At 42.1% G+C, this 24829-nt stretch overlaps 1 protein-coding gene across 1 annotated transcript in view; it reads left to right on the top strand.

Moving 5' to 3' along the window:
• The window catches only part of LOC140727704 (extracellular calcium-sensing receptor-like), an 84404-nt gene that overhangs the window by 21882 nt on the left and 37693 nt on the right, over window positions 1-24829 (top strand). The window contains 2 exon segments of the mRNA XM_073045375.1: window positions 3926-4347; window positions 17057-17363. Of these exon segments, the coding sequence (XP_072901476.1) occupies window positions 4130-4347; window positions 17057-17363 (525 nt within the window). The 5' untranslated portion in view covers window positions 3926-4129.

Here is a 24829-nt window from a genome sequence, read left to right as displayed (position 1 = left end):
TGATATTTATTTAAACTTTATTCTATTGATGAATGTTTAAATCAAAATTATAATTTTATAATGGAGGATGTTCTGGCTTAGTGATGTTCAGGCAGCCAATTAGCCATCAATCAGGATAGCTCACCAACTCGTCATGAATGCAGAAGCTCGCATGGGCACAAGTGTGAGGAGAGGGAAAGGCAAGAGGAATTTTGTTTTAGGAGGCAGGGCCATCAGGGATACCAGAGAAGCAAGCATTTTAGAGGAAGCTGATTCCAATTTCCTGTCACCACTATTGTAACTCACCCCACCTGATTTTTTTTCCCTCTTTGAACTTGGACGGAGGGTGCAATGCCACATTAGTCCCAGAATGGTGGCAGGTGTTTTAATTTTGCTACTAATTACCTGTGTCGGCTACGGAAGAATGTATTCATTTCAGAGCCGGTCACAGAAACCTCTTTGATCAAACCCACCAACACAATACTGCCTGATAGATTCAGGCTGGCCTAACACTAGCAGCCAGATTGCAAGATGGAGTATAGTGCTCATAACAGGTTAGGTGCCTGAATAAAACTGCGTAACAGCCCAGGGAAGACACTGAAAAATAACTTGTGTTTGGCTATTTCACTATAAAACAGGTCATTCATTCCACCTCATTTGACTTGATGTGAATGATATGTTCACCATTGTTATGTGTACAATCAATTGGTGAAGAGTGCATTTGCTTGATATTAACAGGCTAATGACCTGCTTGCTCTGTCTTCCAGTGAAGATGAAAATCACCACTTGTTATCTTCACTGGTTTGCTTCTATATTTCTAGTCAGTGACAGTAACCAATGCTTTTCTATAAATTATTCCTTTACTCTATCTAGTGAAATTGAGGAGAAAAGTGGGAGTAAACATAAACAAGAACAAATTTGAAGAAACACATCCCTCGTATAATATGAGGGCATCTGAGGTAAAATTTAAAACATGACCAAACATGCAATGGAAATTACAATGTCAAGCGAAGCTTTGTATACTAGGTTTTTTTTTGAGAATCAAAGCAAAGACAAGTACGTAGGAAGCCTCCAACTGGATATAATAACAATCAAAAAGCTGAAAATCTGAAATAAAAACAGAACATTTAAAATATACTCAATAAGGCAGGCATTATTGTTGTCAGAGCAGATGCAGATAATATTTCAAAGTGAAGACCAAACAAGAAATCAAATGTTCTAAGTAGAGTACAGGGGGAGAGTGAGAGTAAGGAGAGACCAAGTGGACTGGGTGACAGTTGAGTTGATGACGGAGATTAAGGCTTGCTAATTGCCGATTATTTGCGTAGAGGAGGTACAGTTGGAGAGAGATAGCATCAGGACAGGTAGCTTCAGTGACAATAGAGTAACTGAGTCAATGTTACATGTTGTTGGCCTTTCGGTAGAACTGCCCAGTTCTGACAGAAAACTAGAAAGGTTGATTTTCTGAAATCATTGAAATCAACGTTGAACCTTTGAACCCTTGAACTGGAGAGTTGTAATGTGCTTAATTGGAAAATGACATGCTCTTCCTTAAGCTTACCTTGGGCTTCAGTGAAACATGTAAGAAGGCAAAGACAGTGAGGTCAGAAAGGAAATAGGATGGAGGGCCAAAGTGATCAGTGATTCTGAGCTCATGGTCAGCCTTTGTGAATGGAAGGCAGAAGCTGAGCTAACTGATCACCCAATTTGCCTTTGGTTTCTCCAGTGCAGAGACCACATTGTGAATGGATTGGGAAAAAGTCCCAGTAACTTACTGCTTCAACTGGAAGGTGTTTTCAGATCACTAGACTGCAGAAGCTGGAAGGGCAGGTGCTGCATCTTGTGCCATTCCATGGAAAGTTTTTGTGATGGTGGAGTTGAAGAGTAACTCCTGGGACAGAAAGGGAATGATTCTGAAGGGAGAATGGAGGAACAGATATCTTCAGTGGTAACATCACATCAATCATGTGACAGAAATTATGTTGGATAGTCTGTTGGCTGTGAAGGTTGGTGGGGTGGAAGTTGAATATAAAAGAAATGCTTATTCTGAGTTGAAAGAGAGGGAATAAGAGCAAAAATGCTGGAAATGGAACAGATGAAATTGAAAGACCTGTCAACAACGGAACCCACAGTAAAGAGAAAATGAAGACCTCTCAGAAACAGTGGTATGTCATCAGAACAGAGCAAGAGACATGGGGTTAGAGGACTGGAGCCTCCGGAGGAAGAGAGTGGGACTCTATAGGCTTGCAATGGATACTAAAATCAGTCATTCATCTCCAGAGTTAGAAATAGAGAAAAAAAACCCAAAAGGAACAGAATGAAAAGAGAATGGAAGCTGAACCATGCAGAAGTGAGAGAAGGATGAAGGTTGTCAGTGGAGATGTATGAGGGTCAGAAGCAACAACAATGATCAATGTACTAATAATCAATCAGCAATCAATGTACTGGGTATAAAAACAGTCCACATGTGTGCAAAAAGCCATCGATAGCCTGGATTCCTGTGAGCTCCCGTAACCACACCTTCGACTTCAGGGAAGTGAGTGGAATTTAAGGAAAATGGTAGAAGTGGACTGATCGGACCTCTGCTGCAGGAGAAAGTGAAGGGCCCTCAGGCTATCAGATTGTGGTGGAAATATAAGCACCTCACTGGTAATCATTATTTCAGGGCACATTTTGAAAGATGTTTGAACATATGGGAAGGCAAATCAACTAAATATTGCTTCATTGACAATGATATTTCTTTTTTTTATGCACAGTTAAGGTGTAGTGGTTGAGGTTGAACCAGAATGAGCACTAATGAGCTCCTTTCACTCTTGTACAGCATGTTTTTCTGTTACTGTTCTATATGTTGTTACGTTGCAGGATATTCAATGCATAGGAATCTGTCAAAAGGTAGTGATATATCACAGAAAATGACTGGAACTTTTTACTTTTCTGTATTTCAGCAGCAGATTTATTTGTCACAGATCATGTAGATTTGTTTAGTCTCTTCTGTCATACGCACAACTTCGCTTGTTCCAGACTATTCCAAAACCTTGAGTAATAATCCCCAGGTTATTCAACTCTCACGATATGATGAATTTCCTTATAAGTGAAACATGTTTCCAGGGATTTCATGCACCATAGTAATATTTGAAAGTTCACTCTTAGGCCTGACAATGTGAATATTACATTATAATAAAAACAACTGTGTTAACTAGTTATGAAAAATATGCAAATAATTGCTTTTCTGTCAGGTTCCTCCCTCTTAATTTTTATTTTAAAGCAGGTATTTCCAAAAACATATTTGTGTGTAAATTGTTTTATGCCCCAAACCAGCTGACTTTTCAGTGGAGACACAATTGGCATACAGCAGAGCTAAAGCTACAATCTGCTGGAGGAACTTAGCCATTCGAGTAGCATCTGTGATGGGCGCAAGAAGGAGGAATTGTACACTTCATTTCTGATGTAAGGCTTCGATCTGAACTATCTACAGTTCCTTTCCTCCAACAGTCTCTTGTGTCCTTAGAGCTAGAATTAACATTGTTCTTAGGCCTCAGTGTCAACTATGGGGAGCTGTCAGTACTAACCAAGTACAGGTCACTGATGGGGACAATACCAAATATCAAGCAGAGGTGAGAAAAAAAATGGAAGTTATACTTTGTAAGACAGGTAAGTGAAGAATTCAGGATTTTTAACAAAATTTTACACTATGGGTTCCTGAAGAATGCTTTTAGTTGTATTTTTACCTGCAAGCACTGTGTTTTTCTATGACCTGTCTTGCTTCTACCAGACTGAGTAACATTATGTATTCATGGTCATCTTTTGCTGCATCTTTTCCATAATCACAAGCCAAGGGAATGAGAATGGGCTTCATGGAAAGATAGAAAGCAAGATAAACTTTATCCATGGCAATTCCAATGTGCAAGCGTTTAGTTACCCAACCTTTGTCTTTTCTTTCCTAAAGGAATCTGACAAAATGGAACAAAGTTGAAGAACTCATGGACTCAGTCTAGGAATATATGATCAACTTTTCACAAGATGGAAGACATCAAGGAGAAATCCATTTTCACCTTTCAAAAATTCTACAGCAGAGTCATCCCCTATTACAAAGATAAGCAAAAACCCTCATTAAATCTTCTCTAAAGAAATACTGGAGCTGTCAAATTTGATGAAGAGAGAGGACTGCACAATGGCGCATTATTACTGTCAACTCTTATTCTTGGGATTTACTCTTCTTCAGTCTTACAGTGTCTCAGGATATGGACCAAACCAAAGGGCACAAAAAAAGGGAGACATTATACTGGGAGGACTTTTCCCAATACATTTCGGAGTAGCTGTAAAGGATCAAGATTTAAAATCTAGACCAGAGGCAACAAAATGTATTCGGTAGGAGATTAAGCATAACAAACTTTTCAAACAATATTGTGTTATGTGATTTTTTTTCCCTTAAAAGTATTTGTGAACATCTTTAGAACTCTTTTTATGTGATTGAAACGTGACCTCATGAGATTGTGGAATTTCTCATGTTAATTACCGACGGGATTACATTCAATTTGTGTAAAAGGAACATATGAAAATATCTGTTCCTATCCTAGACAATTTTAAAAACTCCATTTCCAAACCTGGAGAGCTAACAAAAGTGAGGCAACGCTGAAAAAAAAGCAGAATTGTACTTCAGTTAGGTTTTTGAGATAGTAGTTGAATTGAATTTTCAGTGTATACTGTTGAATTATACCACAGTTTGCGAATAGGAAATTTTCACTGTAATATTGATACAAAAATGCCATTATGTGGCAGCTTAATGATTTGTGGTTCCTTAAGGTTGTCATAGCCGAAGGGGAGAGCATTGTGGTTAGTGGGGACAAGCTCCCACTACCTATTAAATGCTCCCAATGGTGTGCACCTCAAATAGCCTCTGAAAACCAAGTCCAACCCTGGCCTTCATGTGTGGCTTAGCTACTAAGCCTGGCAGATCTGTTTCTACTGACAGGAGAATGGGGAAAAGACTTAAAACCAGTCGCTTTGGGCAGATGGTTCTCATCAGCCACGATTGGCAGCTCATCTAGGAGAAGGAAAACTCTAATGTCAAACCTTCACTGCCTTGTGGCTATACTCACTCATAGGGGAATGCTTCGGGAGAAAGCCCTGAGGGAAAATCCAGAGCTGGAGTCCCAAAGTCCCAAGTTGAGATCAACACTGACTGGCAACTCCAGTGATACCTAACTGTATCGGTCTCTGCCGTTCCTTTGGACTCACCAGTTGTGTGAGGGAGGAAAGGGGAGGGGTGTTGCATGGACAACAGCTTGCTCTCTGTATCGTAGTGCCCTGGCTTGTGTACTGGCTCACGTAGACTGCTAGGACACATCATCCATGGTCAGGCCTGACCAATGTAGGCTTACCAATTGATGAATGATTTGCAGCTGGGGTTTTATTAATATAGTTGTGATTTATTGAGTTTTGTTTAATGCATATATCATCACATTACAATTCATTGTATTAGGATTGAATTAGCATCTTAACATAGCTATTCACCAATGTAGTAACGGAGATCTTACTCAATTGTGTAGGGAATTAATCAGATTAACTGAGCTCTCACTGACTCCGTTGAAATGAGTGAAGCTAGTGTTTGCAATCTCATCTAGTACTTCTTGATTCATCAGACGTATAGATTTTATTGTATTGTTTTTAGTTAACTTGTTACTGTATTCCTAAATTGTGACTTCACTGAAATCTCACTGAAATAGAACATTGATCTCACTAAAACACAAAATGATGAACTGAAGCTCCATCTAGATCTTAACTAATTGCAAGACTCAGTAGGATGTAAGTGAGCTTTCTCATTTATGATGGAGTTTTCTGAGATGTGGCTAAGTTTCATTAACGTTTGTCAACATCTGTCTGAATGCCCACTCACCGTTGAGTTCTAACCCAATCCTCAATGGCACTCTAAGTCCATCTGAAATTTTACTGAGGATTCATTATTATTTTCTTTGACTGAATCCTGAAATTATTTTCTGAAATGAGAATTAACGTCTTTCCAAGATGCATATATATTCCATGTAACTACTGGTAACCTCGTATCTGTTTTTGTAGTGAAATCCATTACAGTAATAGAAATGAAAAAGCCCTTCCCCCAAGTTTTGTTCTTTGCTAAGGTGCAAGTGGGATTTCACAATTCCACCTTGTCTAGTTTCAGGCTTTAACACTGAGTCTTACTAAAATTTAATTCAATAACTGCAACATAAGCGAATTTCACATCTCATGAGGCACTGTTCTGTTTATTGAGATATTAATCAAATGTCCACTTCTATCAACAGTTACCATGATTGTAGGGAGGTGAGGAATCTCACTGATGGGAAGGAAGCAGAACAGAGTAGTGTTTTAATTTTGGCTCAAATTACATTATATTTAGTAAATTACATGGCTGGAATTGGCTGATTCAAGATTGTTAGGGTTCCTTCAAAAATTAATCTTGTACAGTAATGTTGCACATGCAGTCAATCCATCAGAAATATTTTCTGGTCATGATTAATTTGGCCATGGATAGATTTGAGTATTTTGTTCCAGGATTGCATTTTAAGAGCCTTCCTACATTAGTGAACTTACAGAAAACACAAAAAGTAGGAGCGGGAATAGCCACCTAGATCTTCAAGCCTGCTCTGCCATTCAATGGGATTATAAGTGATCTGCCTTTTCTGTGATAATTCTTCATAGTCTCCAAATATTTTATCTTTCAAAAAACGTACCCCACTCTTGTTTCCAAAACTCTAATGAACAAGCCTCACAACGTTCCAGGCTAGAGAAATATGGAGACTTACCACTCTTTGTGAGAAGAAATTCCCATGCGCCTCAGATTTAAATGACTGTGCATGATCTTGTAACTCGATTTCCTGGTTTGAGATCTCCCACTGGTGGAAAGACTTCAGTATTTACCTTGCCATCACTCCTTAGAATTTTGAATGTTCAACAGATCATTCTTGATTCTTATAAACTGTAAATAATAGGTCTAACAATCTGCAATGGGATAACCTCATCGATAAAGAATCTCATATATTGTTCTCTATGTACAGCCGCACCAATGCCCTGCACAACTGTAGAATTTGTTAACCAACTCCCTATCAGTGAAGGCCAACACACCACTTGCCTTCTTGATCACTTGCTGCATCTGCTCATTAACCTGCTGTGTTTTATGCACAAGAACACTTTGGTCTGCCCATTCTTGACTCATCTGCATGCTCTCTCCATTTATGGATCATAACCTGTCAACTCTCTCTCTGCTGAGTGCATAACTCAACACTTTCCTAAATCCAGCTCTATTTGCCAGGTTTTGGCCCTCTCACTCAGCCTATGCACATCCTGTTGCGGAGTACAAATTCTAAACTGTTGCAAAATCTCTTTTCTAGTCCAACCTATGTCAGGGAACTGTGAGATGCAGCTAGATGACCTCCATTAAAGACCATGTTAAAAGAACTGGAACTTTGTAGCTGGATGGCCTTCGGCCCATATGGGAGAATGAGGAGGTGATAGATAGAAGCTACAGGGAGGCAGTCACCCCTGAGTTGCAGGAGGCAGTTGGCAAGGGACTGTCAGGAGAGGGGAAGGGAATGAGAGGCCAGTACAGAGTACCCCGTGGCCATTCCACTCAATAACAAGCATACTATTTTGGATACTGTTGGGGGCGGGGGTAAAGTTGCAGTGACCTGTTCTCTGGTACTGAATCTGTCTGTGGCTCAGAAGGGATTGGGAAAGAAGGAGAGTGTAGTAGTGATAAGGGATTTCATAGTTAGAGGAGCAGACAGCAGATTCTGGGGACATGGAAGAGGCACCTGGATAGTTCGGTGTCTCACAGGTGCCAGGGTCATGAATATCTCAGAGTAGGTCCACAGCATTCTAAGACAAATAAGACAGATAAGGGAGTACAGTAATCAGAAACCAGAAGTCCATATAACGTGTCTGAAGGACATCGCTGTTGGTCTCATGGTTTGCTAACACCATCTTGACACAAGTCAAGATGGCTTTTTTAGAGCAGCTTGTGACTGAGCCTACTAGGGAAAAGGAAATTCTGGATTAGGTGTTGTATAATGACCCATATTTGATTAGTGAGCATAAGGTAAAGGAACTCTTGGGAGACAGTGATCATATATGATAGAATTAACTTGCAGTTTGAGAAGGAGAAGCTAAAATCCAATGTATCAGTATTACAGTGGAATAAAGGGAATTACAGGGGCATGGAAAGACCAGAAAGACTACACCCTAGGTTTCTGAAAGAGGTAGCTGAAGAGACTGTGATAAATTAGCTATGATTTTTTTAAGAATCACTAGTTTGTGGAATGATTTTGGAGGACCGGAAAACATCAAATGTCACTCCATTTTTTAAGAAGGAAGGGAGGCAGAAGAAAAGAAATTATAGGACAGTTAATCTGACTTCAATGGTTAGGAACATGTTGGAGCCATTATTAAGGATGAGTTATCAGGTACTTAGAGGTACATGACTAAATAAGCCAAAGTCAGAATGGTTTCCTTAAATGTAAATCTTGCCTGACAAATCTGTTGGAATTGTTGAGGAAATAGCAGGCAGGATAGACAAAGGAGAGCCAGTAAATATTGCTTACTTTGATTTTCAGAAGGTCTTTGATATGGTGACGCTCATGAGGCTGCTAAACTAAATAATAGCCCATGTTATTACAGGAAATACACTAGCATGGTTAGAAGATTGGCTGACTGGACCAAAGAGTGGGAATTAAAGTAGCCTTTTCTGGTTGGCTGCTGGTGATAGTGGTGTTCCCCAGGGGTCGGAATTGGGAGAGCTTCTTTTCACATCATATGTCAATGATTTGGATGAAGGAATTGGTGGCTTTGTGGCCAAGTTTGCGGACAATCCAAAGATAGGTGGAGTGGCAGATGGTGTTGGGGGAGCATGGAGTCTGTAGGAGGACTTCAACATAGTGTAAGGAAGTGGATGGTCATGCACTTTGGTAGAAGGCATAAAGGCATGGACTATTGTCTAAATGGGGAGAAAATTCAAAACTCGGGTGCAAAAGGACTTGAGCATCCTGGTGCAGGATTCCCCAAAGTTTATCTTGCAGGTTGAGTCTGTGGTAAGGAAGGCAAATGCAACGTTAGCATTCATTTTGAGAGGACTAGAATACGAGAGCAAGGATGTAATGTGGAGGCTTTATAAGGCATTGGTCAGACTGGACTTAAAATATTGTTAACAGCATTGGGCCATTTATCTAAGAAAAGGTATGTTGACATTGGAGAGGGTCCAGAGGAGATTTATGAGAAGTATTCCAAGAATGAAAGGGTTAACATATGAGGAACATTTGATGGCTCTGGGCCTGTTCTAGCTGGAGTTTAGAAGAACTGTGGGGGGGGGGGGGGGGAGGAGGCCTATTAAAAATTGAAAGGGCTAAGCAGAGTGGATGTGGAGAGGATGTTTCCTACAGAGTGGAACACCAGGAACAGAGAGCACAGCCTCAGAATACAAGGACAGCCATTTACAATGGAGATGAGGAAACATTTCTCTAGTTGGATGGTGGTGAACCTGTGGAATTCATTGCCAGAGATGGCTTTGCGGTGATGTCATTGAGTGTATATATAAGGTGGAAGTTGATAGGTTCTTGATTAATTAGGGCATCAAATATTTCAGGGAGAAGGGAGCAGAATGGGGTTGAGGGGGATAATAAATCAATTATAATGGAATGGCACCACAGATTTGATAAGCCAAATGGCGTAATTCTGCTCCCATGTCTTATGTTGTTAGTGCCTGTGTGGATTACGTGAAAGCCGTGGACCAGGTGCTGCAAGACTGCTCAAGCACTCAGAACGTAGAACAATGTGGCACAAACAGTCTCTTCAGTCCTTGCTCTGAATCAACTGTTCAACCTGCTCCATGATTAATCTAAATCTTCCCCCACACAGAGCCCTCCGTTTTTCTTTCATCCACGTGCCTCTCAATAGACAGTAGACAGTAGGTGCAGGAGTAGGCCATTCTGCCCTTCTAGCCAGCACCGCCATTCACTGTGATCATGGCTGTTCATACACAATCAGTACCCCGTTCCTGCCCTCTCCCCATATCCCTTGACCCCGCTATCTATAAGAGCTCTATCTAACTCTCTCTTGAATGCATCCAGAGACTTGGCCTCCATTGCCTTTTGGGGCAGAGCATTCCACATATTCACCACTCTCTGGGTGAAAAAGTCTTTCCGCATCTCTTTTCTAAATGGCCTACCCCTTATTCTTAAACTGTGGCCTCTAGTTCTGGACTCACCCATCAGCGGGAACATGCTTCCTGCCTCCAGTGTGTCCAATCCCTTAATAATCTTATATGTTTCAATCAGATCCCCTCTCATCCTTCTAAATTCCAGTGTATACAAGCTCAGTTGCTCCAATCTTTCAACATATGACAGTCCCGCCATTCCGGGAATTAACCTTGTGAACCTACGCTGCACTCCCTCAATAGCAAGAATGTCCTTCCTCAAATTTGGAGACCAAAACTGCACACAATACTCCAGGTGGGGTCTCACCAGGGCCCTGTACAGCTGCAGAAGGACCTCTTTACTCCTATACTCAATTCCTCTTGTTATAAAAGCCAGCATGCCATTAGCTTTCTCCACTGCCTGCTGTACCTACATGCTTGCTTTCATTGACTGATATACAAGAACAGCTAGATCTCATACTTCCCCTTTTTCTAACTTGACTCCATTTAGATAGTAATCTGCCTTCCTGTTCTTGCCACCAAAGTGGATAACCTCACATTTATCCACATTAAACTGCATCTGCCATACATTTGCCCACTCACCCAACCTGTCCAAGTCACCCTGCATTCTCATAACATCCTCCTGACATTTCACACTGCCACCCAGCTTTGTGTCATCAGCAAATTTGCTAATGTTACTTTTAATCCCTTCATCTAAATTATTAATGTATATTGCAAACAGCTGCGGTCCCAGCACCGAACCTTGCGGTACCCCACTGGTCACAGCCTGCCATTCCGAAAGGGACCCGTTAATCACTACTCTTTGTTTCCTGTCAGCCAGCCAATTTTCAATCCATGTCAGTACTCTGCCCCCAATACCATGTGCCCTAATTTTGCCCACTAATCTCCTATGTGGGACTTTATCAAAAGCTTTCTGGAAGTCCAGGTACGCTACATCCACTGGCTCTCCCTTGTTCATTTTCATAGTTACATCCTCAAAAAACTCCAGAAGATTAGTCAAGCATGATTTTCCCTTCATAAATCCATGCTGACTCGGACTGATCCTTCTACTGCTATCCAAATGTGCCATAATTTCCTCTTTTATAATTGACTCCAGCATCTTTCCCACCACTGACGTCAGGCTAACCAGTCCATAATTCCCTGTTTTCTCTCTCCCTCCTTTCTTGAAAAGTGGGACAACATTAGCCACCCTCCAATCAGCATTAACTGTTCCTGAATCTATAGAACATTGGAAAATGATTACCAATGTGTCCACGATTTCTAGAGCCACCTCTTTAAGTACCCTGGGATGCAGACTATCAGGTCCCGGGGACTTATCAGCCTTCAGACTCAACAGTCTATCCAACACCGTTTCTTGCCTAATATAAATTTCCTTCAGTTCATCCTTTACCCTAGTTCCTTTGGCCACTATTACATTTGGGAGATTATTTGCGTCTTCCCTAGTGAAGACAGATCCAAAGTACCTGTTCAACTCGTCTGCCATTTCCTTGTTCCCCATAATAAATTCATCCGTTTCTGTCTTCAAATGACCCAATTTTGGTCTTAACTATTTTTTTGCTATTCACATACCTAAAGAAGCTTTTACTATCCTCCTTTATATTCTTGGCTAGTTTACCTTCGTACCTCATTTTTTCTTGGCGTATTGCCTTTTTTGTTATCTTCTGTTGCTCTTTAAAAGCTTCCCAGTCCTCCAGTTTCCCGCTCAGGGATCCCAAGAACCCTCTGTTCTTCCACACTGCTAAGAATCCTCCCATTAACCCTGTACTCTGCCTTCAAAATTTGACCTTCCAAAGTGAATCACATCACAATTTTCCGGATTGAATTCCATCTGCCATTTCTCAACCCAGCTCTGCATTCATTCACTCTCAAAGATATCCATAATTTATCATCTTCTACTACCAGCCCGGGCAGTATGTTCCATGCACTAACCTCTCTCTTTGCAAAAAAACAACTACCTCTGACATTGCCCCTAATCATCTTAAAGGTATGCCCTCTTGTATTAGCTATTGCTGCCCTGGGGGAAGAAAAGCACAGGCTGTCCACTCTTTCAACTTATACAGCTCTATCAAGTCACATCTCATCCTCCTCTGCTCCAATAAGGAAAGCCTTAGCTCACTTAACCTTTTGTCATAAGATATATTCTCTAATTCAGGCAGCACCCTGGTAAATCTCCACTCTACCCTCTCTAAAGATCCACATCCTTCCTATAATGAGGTGACCAGATTTAACAAAATACTCCAAATGTGGTCTAAATAGTTTTATAGAGTTGAAACATTTCCTCACAGCTCTTGAACTCAGTTCCTGACTTAATGAAAGCCAACATTCCTTATGCTTTCTTAACCATCCTATCAACTCATGTGGTCTGTGGGCATGGATCCCAAGAACCCTCTGTTCTTCCACACTGCTAAGAATCCTCCCATTAACCCTGTACTCTGCCTTCAAAATTTGACCTTCCAAAGTGAATCACATCACAATTTTCCGGATTGAATTCCATCTGCCATTTCTCAACCCAGCTCTGCATTAATTCCATTGTAGCCTTCAAAAATCTCCTACACTCTCCACAACACCACCACTCTTGGTGTCATCTGAAAACTTACTAACTTATGAACTGAGCCTTCAGAAAAGAATTTGTTGCTTCTATCCAACCATTAATTAATGTTTACATGCAAACTTTGGTACTTCAGGTACAACACTGGTATTATCAGAGTGCAGAGACGTATTATCATCTAGAGTGGTGTCTAAATCCACGTGCTAACTCAGGAATCCCATTATTGAACTAAGATGACAAAATAAATCATGATGTGCATTATTGAGATCTTACTTCACACTTCTGTCAATCACAACATATTTGAATGAAACCTTTAAAACTGTAAGACTCATTCAGGTTTTGTTTCTAGTTTGGAAATACTAGCCAGTCTCTGGTTAATTTGAATTTGATCAATGGGCAGGAATGAGGGACTGCAGAAAAAGCACGTTCACATTGTTGCTTTGCAAGAGTCTCAGACTTACATTTGCCAAGTTCTGCTCCCTGTTTGGAAAAGAGTGGGGACTATAGAGTAGATATACAAGCTCTCTATGCCACCACAACAATGGTGCCATTCAAGAGGGGAGAGAACAAAGAAACATCATTGAGCATAGAATAGTTCAAAGAACACACACTGTTCTTTGCAGCAAAGACTGAGAGACAGATAAATGCAGATGCAAAAAAGTCCATTCAAGATCTCCCCCATCCATTTTGGCTCCATGCATAGATGATCTTCAAGTGCACCAATTTTGTCCGTTGCTATCCCTTTGCTCGTAATATACCTATAGAAACCCTTGGGATTCTCTTTCAGCTTGTCTGCTAAAGCAGCCTCATGTCTTCTTTTAACCCTCCTGATTTTCCTCCTAAGTGTTCCTCAAGTGCCTCTTTTGTTCCACGCTGCCTTTAACCCCTGTGGACCACCTTCTTCTTAACCAGGACCTCAATATCCCTCAAAAACCAAGGTCGCTAAAATCTGTTAGCCTTGCCTTTTATAAAAACAGGGACATACAAACTCTGTACTCACAAAATTTCACTTTTGAAAGGTTCCCACTTACCAAGCATCCCTTCACTGGAAAAACAACCCGTTCCAATTTACTGCTGCCAGATGTAGAATCGGCCTTTCTACAATTTAGAATCTTAACTTGAGGACTATCCTATCCTTCTCCATAATTTGAAACTAATGGAATTTGGAGTGGGGAGAGGAGAATTCATTTGTTGTAAATCACTCAGGTACCAACAACATAAGAACATAAAATATAGGAACACACTTAGGCCATTTGACCCATCAAGTCTGCTCTGCTATTCCATAATGGCTGATTTATTGAGATGCATTCGACATTGAGTTGGAGTTTATAGCTAAGCAAGGAGGAGTGTTGGATATTTAATATTTCAGTAATATATGAATAATCTTGTAAATATATTGTTTGATGAAGCATTTGTCAGTGTTTACAGAATACATTGTGTGTTATGTGAAAAGATACGTGAATGGCATATGTCCTCATGCCACCAAGTCATATGCGCGCGCCTCACTAAAAGTGAAAATGAAACTTACATGCGTCTTTCAGGCTCCCTTGGTTTTTCTTTCAATTAGTTTTATGTTTTGCAGTTACAAAACATAACATTTCCCCCCTTTGAACACACTGCTCTCCACTCTCTCCGCAACAATCCCAAATTCACCATTAAACATGCAGACATAGGGGGCGCTGTTGTAATGTGGCAGACAGACTTCTACCTTGCTGAGGCCAGGCGGTAACACTCAGACATCTCTTATTACTTGCCCCTTGAAGAGGACTCCTCTTAGGACAATCAGAAAATTGTCTCCAACACGATCACCAACCTCATATACTCTGGAGATCTACCAAACTCATAATCCCCTTACCCCACACCACTCTTTTCTACCTCCTACCCAAGATCAGCAAAACTAACTGTCCCAGTACGCCCTTGTTTTTGCCTGCTCCTGCTCCACTGAACTTGTGTCTGCTTACCTTAACTCCATTTTATCCCTTTGGTTCAGTCCCTTCCAATCTATATATGTGACACTACACATGGTCTTGATCTCCTCAACAACTTACAATTTCCTGGCCCTAATCACCTCATTTTCACCATGGACGTCCAGTCCCTATGCACTTCTATCCCCTGTCAAGAACTGCCTTAAAACTCTCTGGTTGTTTCTTGCCAACAGACCCGACCATTTCCCCTTCGCCACCACCTTTCTCCATCTGGTGGAACTTGTCTTCACCTTAACAATTTCTTTTTCAGCTCCTCCCACTTTCTCCAAACTCAAGGGTTAGCCATGTGCACCTGCAAGGGCCCCACCTTTGCCTGCCTTTTCATTGTTTATGTGGAACGGTCCATGTTCTAAGCCTTCCTAATGCTCCCCAACTCCTTTGAGTGCTACATTGGTGCTGCTTCCTGCACCCATGCTGAGCACGTTAATTTCATCAACTTCGCCTCCAACTTCTTCCCAGCCCTTAAATTCACTTGCTCTATTTCTGACATCTCTCTTCCCTTTCTCTATCTCTCTGTCACTGGAGACAAACTTTCTACTGACGTCTTTTATAAACCCACCGATTCCCACAGCTATCTTGATTATTCCTTTTCCCACTCTGCCTCCTGTAAAAATGCCATTCCCTTTTCTCAGTTTCTCTGTCTCCACCTGGGCTCATTGTTCCCAGAATGAAGCTTTCCTTTCCTGGACATCATAGATGTTCTCCTTCTTCAATGAATGGGGTTTCTTTTGTGCCGCCCTTACCCACATCTCCTCCATTTCCCAGACATCCGCACGCAACCTATCTTTCTAATGCCTTCACAGGGATAGAGTTCCTCTTGCTCTCACCTACCACCCCATGAGCCTCCACATCCAACACATCATTCTCTGCAACTTCCATCACCTTCAATGGGACCCCACCACAAGCGCATCTTTACCTCCTCCCACCCCACACTTTCTGCCTTCCGTACGGATTGTTTCCCCTGTGATTCCCTTGTGTCATCTTTGACCTTCTGCACTCATCTTTGCAAGCGGCAGATGTGCTACACCTGTCCATTTCCCTCCACCCTCAGCTCCATTCAGGGCTCCAAGCAGTCCTCTTCCAGGTGAAGCAACACCTCACATGTGAATCTGATGCAGCCTCGACGTAGGTTGGGGTGCTGCTTTGTCGAGCACGTCAGCTCCATCGGCAAAAAGCAGAACTTTCTGGTGGCCAAACATTTCAATTCCTACCCCCATTCACATTCCAACATGTTGTTCCATAGACTCCTCTTCTGCCACAATAAGATCACTCTCAGGTCTGAGGAGCAACACCTCATATCCCATCTGGGTATCCTCCAACCTGATGGCATGAAGATCGATTTCAGGTATTTTGCCCCCTCCTCCTTCCCTCTTCTTCACTTCCCCACTCTGGCCTCCTAATTCATCAGTCTATCTTCAATAGTCTGGTAATTCTCTGGTCATCAGTGTTTCACATTCCTTTATTCACTTCTGTCTAAGATTTCAGGCAGGAAATGCTTTTTGAGAGGGAATAGGAGGAGAGATGCTCTGTGTCATTCAGGTGGAGATGGGACTTGTCCACCTTCTCACAATGGTAGGTTAGGAGTAGGAAGAAGTAGATATTCTTGTTCATGGTCACGATGCACAAATTTCTGTATAATTAACCTGATAACCTATTTTCTTTTTTCTTTTTTGTTCCAAAGGTGGTTCTGAATTGACTAGTTAGAATAGTAATGCACTGTGCATTAGTACAGAAATAAATATGTATGTAGATTGTTTGCATTGGCTCATTCGTAACAGGCTACGTGCAAGTCATGAGTATTCAAATCCTATTCCAGGAATGAGCAGAAAATCTACATTAGTAGTCCAGGACCTTATAAGGCCATACCGCACTAAACTGGTTCCTGTGAGTCCTCTCTACCCTTTATTAGTGCCAGTAAAGCATCTATTTTTCAGGGATTATCAAAGTTGTCCCTGGTGTACTGGACAGCACTTAGCCCACAGCCTAAAAATCATTTAAAAAAACATTATTTAATGTTATCAGTTTATTGCTTGTGGGACTTGTAGGGAAATTGTCTAAGCATCTTCTATGTCTATAACCATGTCCTCAACACTAGCATCAAAATACTTTGATGCTTCAAGGGTCTGTAATGGAACCACCTAATAAAAATCTTTAAGAGGACTTTGTCTTCATCATAAAATCATGTTAGCAATTAAGCAGCATTTTTTTTTCAATTAAAGCAAGAAGAGAACTTTGCAGGAAGTATATAAGCCCTTGTACTGATCACAGCAGACACTTTCTTGCAGCTACTTGGGGTGTTAATGGAGTCAATATAATTATGGACCAATTTTCATTTAATTTCAGGTACAATTTTAGAGGATTCCGATGGTTGCAGGCAATGATATTTGCAATTGAGGAGATCAACAACAGTATGACATTTCTGCCAAATATCACCCTTGGATATCGGATATTTGACACGTGCAATACAGTATCCAAAGCTCTGGAGGCAACACTGAGTTTTGTAGCCCAGAATAAAATAGACTCTCTGAACTTGGATGAGTTCTGTAACTGCTCGGATCATATACCATCCACTATAGCAGTTGTGGGAGCAACAGGATCTGGAATTTCAACTGCTGTAGCCAATCTTTTGGGATTGTTTTACATTCCACAGGTGCGTATATTTGACAAAGGATGGTTCCATTTAATTACATGCAAGTTACAAGTGAAGGCCTGCAGTCGTTTCCTGATCCCCTAAGCACCATGCTTCAGCAGGATAAGACCTTATAATCTAAGTTGTTCAATTGCACCTAAGATCTCTATGAGGGAAATGTCATTACGTTACAGGTATTATTGTATTTTATGTCGGTAACGTGTTAGACATAGAGATTTAATCAGCATACCAGTGACAGTAATACTTCTTAGACTTTGTCACCACCATTCCTTCATTAAAGAAACCAGAGATGAATCCACATTTCCTCCTGTTCAGTGAGACGCTGGTTGTGAGATTATGAAGTGAATAGTCAGGAAAGGCATCGGGAGCAAAACTACTTCCAACATTTGTAGGCCTGAAAGAATTAATTGACACAAAGTGCAATCTTATGATAGTACTCAGGACAGAAAACCAGTATCAATGCAAGAACATTTTACAACAAAATAAAGCTGAAGCAAAATACATCAGATGCAGACAAATGCCTTAAAACAAAAATCAGAAGTGCTGGAAATGCTCCTATGGACCAACCATTTACATTCTCAGTGTGAGGCTATCCAACTATAGCCCCAATCCTCTTTTCCAATGCCGCAGAGTATCGCCAGCTCTTACCACAAATATTTTGTGGTCTCAGAATCAGAATCAGGTTTATTATAGAAATATTAAAAAACCTACAGCGCAATACAGGCCCTTCAGCCCACAATGCTGTGCTGAACATGTACTTACTAAAGAAATTACCTAGGGTTACCCATAGCCCTCTAGTTTTCTAACCTCCATGTACCTATCCAGAAGTTTCTTAAAAGATCCTATTGTATCCGCCTCCACCACCATCACCAGCAGCCCATTCCACACACTTACCACTCTCTACATGAAAAACTTACCCCTGGCATCTCCTCTGTACCTACTTCCAAGCACCTTAAAACTGTGCCCTCTTGTGTTAGCTATTTCAGCCCTGGGAAAAAGCCTCTGACTATCCACATGATCAATGCCTCTTATCATCTTATTTACCTCTATAAGGTCACCTCTCATCCTCCATCGCTCCAAGGAGAAAAGGCCAAGTTCACTCAACCTATTCTCATAAGGCATGCTCCCCAATCCAGGCAACATTGTTGTAAATCTCCTCTACACCCTTTCCATAGTTTCCACATCCTTCCTTAAGTGAGGTGACCAGAACTGAGCACAGTACTGCAAGTGGGGTCTGACCAGGGTCCTATATAGCTGTGACATTACTTCTCGGCTCTTGAATTCAATCCCATGGTTGATGAAGGCCAATGCACTGTATGCCCTCTTAACCACAGAATCAACCTGCACAGCAGCTTTGAGCGTCCTATGGACTTAGACCTCAAGATCGCTCTGATCCTCCACACTGCCAAGAGTCTTACCATTAATACTATATTCTGCCATTCTATTTGACTTACCAAAACAAACCACCTCACACTTACCTAGGTTGAACTCCATCTGCTACTTCTCAGCACAGTTTTGCATCCTATCGATGTCCTGCTGTAACATCTGACAGCCCTCAACACTATCCACAACACCCCCAATCTCCCCAACCTTTGTGTCATCAGCAAATTTACTAACCCATCCCTCCATTTCTTCATCTAGGTCATTTATAAAAATCACGAAGAGAAGGGGTCCCAGAACAGATCACTGAGGCACACCACTGGTCACCGACCTCCATGCAGAATATGATCCGTCTACAACCATTCTTTGCCTTCTGTGAGCAAGCCAGTTCTGGATCCACAAAGCAATGCCCCTTGGATCCCATGCCTCCTTACTTTCTCAATAAGCCTTGCATGGGGCACCTTATCAAATGCCTTGCTGAAATCCATATACACTACATCTACTGCTCTTTCTTCATCAATGTGTTTAGTCACATCCTCAAAAAATTTAATCAGGCTCGTAAGGCAGAACCTGCCCTTGACAAAGCCATGCTGACTATTCCTAATCATATTATGCCTCTCCAAATGTTCATAAATCCTGCCTCTCAGGATCTTCTCCATCAACTTACCAACCACTGAAGTAAGACTCACTGACCAATAATTTCCTGGGCTATTTCTACTCCCTTTCTTGAATAAGGGAACAACATCTGCAACCCTCCAATCCTTCGGAACCTCTCCCATCCCCATTGATGATGCAAAGATCATTGCCAGAGGCTCAGCAATCTCCTCCCTCACCTCCCACAGTAGCCTAGGGTACATCTCATCCACTCCCTGGAGACTTATCCAACTTGATGCTTTCCAAAAGCTTCAGCACATCCTCTTTCTTAATGTCTATACGCTGAACCTTTTCAATCCGCTGTAAGTCATCCCTACAATTGCCAAGGTCCTTTTCCGTAGTGAATACTGAAGCAAAGTATCATTAAGTACCTCTGCTATCTCATCCGGTTCCATGCACACTTTTCCACTGTCACACTTGATTGGTCCTATTCTCTCATGTCTTATCCTTTTGCTCTTCACATACTTGTAGAATGCCTTGGGGTTTTCCTTAATCCTGCTTGTCAATGCCTTCTCATGGCCCCTTCTGGCTCTCCTAATTTCATTCTTAAGTTCCTTCCTGCTAGCCTTATAATTTTCTAGATCTCTATCATTAGTTTTCTTTAACCTTTCGTAAGCTTTTCTTTTCTTCTTGACTAGATTCTCAACAGCTTTTGTGCACCGTGGTTCCTGCACCCCACCATCCTTTTCCTGTCATTGGAACGTACCTATGTAGAATGCCACGCAGGTATCCCCTGAACATTTGCCACATTTCCCCGAGGATATCTGTTCACAATTTATGCTTCCAAGTTCCTGCCTGATAGCTTCATATCTCCCCTTACTCCAACTAAATGCTTTCCTAACTTATCTGTTCCTATCCCTCTCCAATGCTATGGTAAAGGAGATAGAATTGTGTCCACTATCTGCAGTATGCTTTCCCACTGAGAGATCTGACACCTGACCAGGTTCATTTCCCAATACCAGATCAAGTACAGCCTCTCCTCTTGAAGGCTTATCTACATATTGTGTCAGGAAACTTTCCTGAACACACCTAACAAACTCACCCCACTTAAACCCCTCTCTCTAGGGAGATGCCAATCATTATTGGGGAAATTAAAATCTCCCATCACGACAACCCTGTTATTATTGCACCGTTCCAGAATCTGTCTCCCTATCTGCTCCTTGATGTCCCTGTTACTATTGGGTGGCCTATAAAAAACACCCAGTAGAGTTATTGACCCCTTTCTGTTTCTAACTTCCACCCACAGAGACTCCGTAGACAATCTCTCCATGACTTCCTCCTTTTCTACAGCCGTGACACTATCTCTGATCAGCAGTGCCACACCCCCACCTCTTTTGCCTCCCTCCCTGTCCTTTCTGAAACATCTAAAGCCTGGCACTCTAAGTAGCCATTCCTGCCCCGAGCCATCCAAGTCTCTGTAATGGCCACAACATCATAGCTCCAAGTACTGATCCATGCTCTCTCATCCATTTTGTTCATGTTACTCCTTGCATTAAAATAGACACACCTCAAACCATCAGTCTGAGTGCATCCCTTCTCTATCACCTGCCTATCCTCCCTCTCGCACTGTCTTCAAGCTTTCTCTATTTGTGAGCCAACCGCCCCTTCCTCCGTCTCTTTAGTTTGGTTCCCACCCCCCAGCAATTCTAGTTTAAACTCTCCGCAATAGCCTTAGCTAATCTCCCTGCCAGGATGTTGGTCCCCCAGGATTCAAGTGCAACCTTTCCTTTTTGTACAGGTCACACCTGCCCCAAAGGAGGTCCCAATGATCCAGAAATCTGAATCCCTGGCCCCTTCTCCAATCCTTCATTCACGCATTTATCCTCCACCTCACTCTATTCCTACACTCACTGTCGCATGGCACAGGCAGTAATCCCAAGATTACTACCTTTAAGGTCCTGCTTCTCAACTTCCCTAACTCCCTGTAGTCTGTTTTCAGGACCTCCTCCCTTTTCCTACCTATGTCGTTGGTGCTAATATGTACCATGATCTCTGGCTGTTTACCTTCCCACATCAGGATATCTTGGACGCTATCTGAAACATTCCGGATCCTGGCACCTGACAGGCAAACTTTTTCCTGCATCCTGCATCCACAGAATCACCTGTCTGACCCCCTAACTATAGAGTCCCCTATCACTACTGCCATCCTCTTATTTTCCCTACCCTTCTGAGCCACAGGGCTGGACTCTGTGCCAGAGATGCGACCACTGTTGCCTCCCCCAGGTAGGTCCCCCCCCCCCCCAACAGTACTCTAAGAGGAGTACTTATTGTTAAGGGGGACAGCCACAGGGGTACTCTCTAGTAACTGACTCTTGCCCTTCCCTCTCCTGACTGTTACCCACTTATCTGTCTCCCGAGTCCCCGGTGTGACTACTTGCCTATAACTCCTCTCTATCACCTCCTCACTTTCACTGACTAGACGAAGGTCATCAGGCTGCCTCTCCAGTTTCCTAACCCGATCCCTAAGGAGCTTCAACATGATGCACCTGGTGCAGACGTGGCAGTCCGGGAGTCTCCCTGACATCCCACATCTGACACCCTGTGCAGAACACCACAAACATACTTCCTATTCCTATCCTTCACAAGTAACTTACCTCACCTCCACCCGAAATCGCCAAAGCCCCGTGGAACCGAAACTATCCTACTCTGACTCCCTCTACTCTGATGCCCGCTCTATAAAACTGTCTCCTTTTTATATTTTTCCTGCTGGTCTAACTCACTGAAGTCCACGCGCCTGCTCAGTCATGTCAGGATGAAACTGCTGAAGAAAAATGTAATCCTTTCATTTATCATTCCATGTGCCGTGATATTTGTTGTTTTGCAGCCGCACTACAGTACAACAGTACAGTGCATAAGAAATTACCATAAGTTTTACACACACACACACACACACACACACACACACACACACACACACACACACACACACACACACACACACACACACACACACACACACACACACACACAATGCAAAAAGAGAGCAAAATGATGAGCAAACACGAGGAAATCTGCAGATGCTGGAAATTCAAACAACAACACACACAAAATGCTGGTGGAACACAGCAGGCCAGGCAGCATCTATAGGGAGAAGCGCTGTCGACGTTTCGGGCCGAGACCCTTTGTCGGGACTAACCGAAAGGAAAAATAGTAAGAGATTTGAAAGTAGTGGGGGGAGGGGGAAATGCGAAATGATAGGAGAAGACCGGAGGGGGTGGGATGAAGCTAAGAGCTGGAAAGGTGATTGGCGAAAATGATACAGAGCTGGAGAAGGGAAAGGATCATGGGACGGGATCAAAATGATGAGGTAGTATTCATGGACCATTCAGAAATCTCATGATGGAGGGGAAGAAGCTGTCCCTAAAATGCTGAATATGCATCTTCAGTCTTCTTTACCTCCTCCCTGATGTAGAGTGCTTAATGATGGACACCATCTTCTTGAGGTACTGCCTTTTGAAGATGCCCTCGACGTTGGGGAAGTTAGTGCCCATGATGGAGCTGGCCGACTCTACAGATCTCTGCAGCTTTTCTTGATCTTGTTCATTGGAGCCTCCATTACAGGTGGTGATGCAGCGAGTCAGAATGCTCCCTATGGTACATCTGTAGAAATTTGGTGGAGTCTTTGATGACATACATACCAACTCTACTCAAACTTCCAAGAAGCATGGCTGCTGGTGTGCATTCTATATAGTTGCATCAATACGGTGGGCCTAGGAGAGATGTTCAGAGATGTTTACACACAAGAACTCCACAAATGTTTTACTAAAGCTTTAAAAACTCCAAAAGCTCTGCTAAATAGTTTCCTTATTTTTAAGTTCCCATTAATCTGTCACAACTATAAAAACAGAAAACCAGTTGAGGCTTGACACAGGCTCATGACACATTCACCTGTATGTATGAATCACTAAAAAAAACCTCACTGTTTCTTTCACCTGTGTTACCTGCTATGGGTGGAGATCAGGACTCACTGTGCAATGGGGTAATCTACTGACACCACCAAAGGACACATTAGTAACCAAAAGTAGGTGAGGTACCAAAGGATTGAAGCATAGCCAATGTTGCTAATGAGGATGCAAATGTCACTCCACTCTTCAAGATGGAGAGAGGCAGAAGAAAGGAAATTATAGGCCAGTTAGTCTGACCTCAGTGGTTGGGAAGATGTTGGAGTCGATTGTTAAGGATGGGGGTCTCATAATAAAATAGGCTAGAGTCAGCATAGTTTCCTCAAGGGAAAATCATGCCTGACATGAAATCTGATGGAATTCTTTGAAGAAATAACAAGCAAGATAGACCAAGGAAGATTGGTTGATGTTGTGTACTTGGATTTTCATAAGGCCTTTGACAGGGTGCCGCACATGAGGCTGCTTAACAAGCTATAAGCCCATGGTATTACAGAAAATATTCTATCAAAGATAAAGCAGTGGCTGATTGGCAGGAGTCAAAGAGTTGGAATAAATGGAGCCTTTTCTGGTTGGCTGCCAGTAACTAGTAGTGTTCTACAAGAGTTTTTATTAGGATTGATTTTTTTTTTACCTTCTGTGTCAATGATTTGAATGATGGAATTGATGGCTTTGTTGCAAAGTTTGCAGATGATATGACAATAGGTGGAAGGACAGGTAGTTTTGGGGAAGTAGAAGGTCTACAGAATGACTTATACAGATTAGGAAAATGTACAAAGAAGTGGCAGATGGAATCAGGAAGTATCAGGGATTGTATGGTCATGCACTTTGGTAGAAGAAATGAAAGAGTTGACTATTTTCTAAATGGAGAGAAAGTACAAAAAATCTGAAGTACAAAGGAACTTGGGAGCCCATGGACAGAATTCCCTGAAGTTGAGTCTGTGGTAAGGAAGGCAAATTTGATATTAACATTCATTTCAAGAGGACCAGAAAGTAAAAGCAAGGATGTAATATTGAGACTTTATAAAGCACTGGTGAGGCCTCACTTGGAGTATTGTGAGCAGTTGTGGGTCCCTTATCTTAAAAAGGATGTGGAGAAACTGGAGAGGTTTCAAAGGCGGTTCACAAAAATGATTCAGGATTGAATGTCTTGTCATATGAAGAGCATTTGATGGCCCTGGGCCTGTATACGCAAGAATTCAGAAGTATGACAGATGACCTCATTGAAACCTATCAAATGGTGAAAGGCCTTGATGGAGCAGAAGGGTAGAGGGTGAAGCTGGGAGAATCTAAGACCAGAGGACACATCCTCAGCATAGAGGGGTGTCATTTTTGGAATGGAGATGTGGAGGATTTTCTTTAGTCAGAGAGTGGTGAATCTGTGGAATTCTTTGCCACAGGCAGCTGTGGAGGCCGGGTCTTTATGTATATTTAAGGCAGAGGTAGATAGATTCTTGATTCGTCAGGGCATGAAGAAAATACCGAGGAAAGGTAGGAGATTGGGACTGAGAGGGAAAGTGGATCAGCCATGAT

This window comes from Hemitrygon akajei, chromosome 5, assembly GCF_048418815.1.
Source record: "Hemitrygon akajei chromosome 5, sHemAka1.3, whole genome shotgun sequence".
In the NCBI taxonomy this organism is placed as follows: domain Eukaryota; kingdom Metazoa; phylum Chordata; class Chondrichthyes; order Myliobatiformes; family Dasyatidae; genus Hemitrygon; species Hemitrygon akajei.
This window is presented reverse-complemented; position numbering and strand designations above follow the sequence as displayed.